The sequence below is a fragment of the Nannospalax galili genome, unplaced genomic scaffold, assembly GCF_000622305.1.
Source record: "Nannospalax galili isolate Female #2095 unplaced genomic scaffold, S.galili_v1.0 scaffold835, whole genome shotgun sequence".
In the NCBI taxonomy this organism is placed as follows: Eukaryota; Metazoa; Chordata; class Mammalia; order Rodentia; family Spalacidae; genus Nannospalax; species Nannospalax galili.
This window is the reverse complement of record NW_008336306.1, coordinates 217,563-219,081: the sequence shown is the minus strand read 5'-3', so window position 1 is coordinate 219,081 and position 1,519 is coordinate 217,563. Positions and strand designations below refer to the sequence as shown.

Sequence of the window (1,519 nt, the reverse complement as noted above, 5' to 3'; positions counted from 1 at the left end):
GGACTGGACTTGTGTGCCTCCTCCGATACAATATTGAGCCCTGAGGATGGAACACAGGTTGTGGCCACCGGCGTATTTGGCCCCCCTCCTCCTCATATGTTTTTCCTTATTATAGGACGGGCCTCCTCTATAATTCAGGGCCTCACCATTTATCCTTCCATAGTTGACAATGATTACACAGGAGAAATACAAATTTTGGCCAATTCAACATTAGGACCAGTCACTATCAAAAAGGGACAACGGATTGCACAAGTCCTTCCGCTCCCTTTAGATAGCCAGTATCCACCCTTTAAAGAGTCCTGCAGTGCCTCCAAACCAGGCTCCTCTGATGCCTATTGGGTCCAGGCCATTACCCAAGACTGACCCACGCTAAAATTAAAATTGGATAATAAATGGTTCTCAGGTATTTTGGACACTGGGGCAGATGTTACTGTTCTCTCTAAAAACCACTGGCCTTCAAGTTGGCCTCTTCAACCCTCCATCACACATTTACAGGGCATAGGACAGTCAAGATATACCCTCCAGAGCTCTAAGATATTAACATGGTCAGACTCAGAAGGTCATTCAGGCACTGTTCAACCTTTTGTAGTTGAAACCCTCCCAGTAAATCTCTGGGGTCGAGATATACTAAATCAGTTGGGGGTAGTTATGTGTAGCCCAAATGAAGTTGTCACTCAGCAAATGCTCCGCCAAACATATCAACCAGGAAAAGGTCTGGGAAAATATAAACAGAGAATTATCCAACCAATTATTCCCTCTCTCAAGGATAATCGCCTCAGAATAGGCTACAAAAATTTTTCCTAAGGGCCATTGCACCCCCTGCACAGCAGGCAGACAAAATTGTATGGAAAAATGATAACCCTGTCTGGGTTGATCAATGGCCCCTCCCTACAGTTAAAGTCACTGCGGCCTTGCAGTTAGTGCAGGAACAGCTGGCCGCTGGACATATTGAACCCTCCACCTCGCCCTGAAATACACCCATCTTTGCAATTAAGAAAAGGTCTGGAAAATGGAGGCTTTTACAAGATCTTATAGAAATTAATAAAACTATGGTTCCCATGGGAGCATTGCAACCTGGCTTACTGTCCCCTGTAGCTATTCCCAAGGGATATTATAAAGTAATAATAAATATTAAGGATTGCTTTTTTTCTATTCCGCTCCATCCAGAGGATTGCAAACGCTTTCCTTTCAGTTTACTCATTGTTAATTTCATTGGACCTATGATTATATTATCCATTACATGGATGATGTTCTCTTAGCAGGACCCAAGCTTAAACTAGTATACTCAGCTGCTCAGCAATTAATTCATGCCTTTCACCAACAGGGTCTCCAAGTCACCCCAGATAAAATTCAACTAAATCCTCCCCAGCTCTTTTTGGGTTTCGAGCTTTTCCCTCATAAAATAGTTTCTCAAAAAATACAACTTCAGAAAAATTCCCTCCAAACACTTAATGATTTCCAACACCTTTTAGGAGAAATTAATTGGCTCCAGCCTTACTTAAAAGTAACCACAGGAGAA

The 1,519-nt window shown here is 42.7% G+C and overlaps 1 protein-coding gene across 1 annotated transcript; it reads left to right on the top strand.

The window, feature by feature from the left end:
- On the top strand, positions 1-804 carry LOC115070006 (endogenous retrovirus group K member 7 Pro protein-like; the record flags this gene model as incomplete). The annotated part of the gene is given in 1 exon segment (XM_029562477.1): positions 1-804. A coding segment is annotated over 1 exon segment (804 nt), but the record flags the coding sequence as incomplete, so codon positions are not given.
- Positions 805-1,519: the final 715 nt, after the last annotated feature.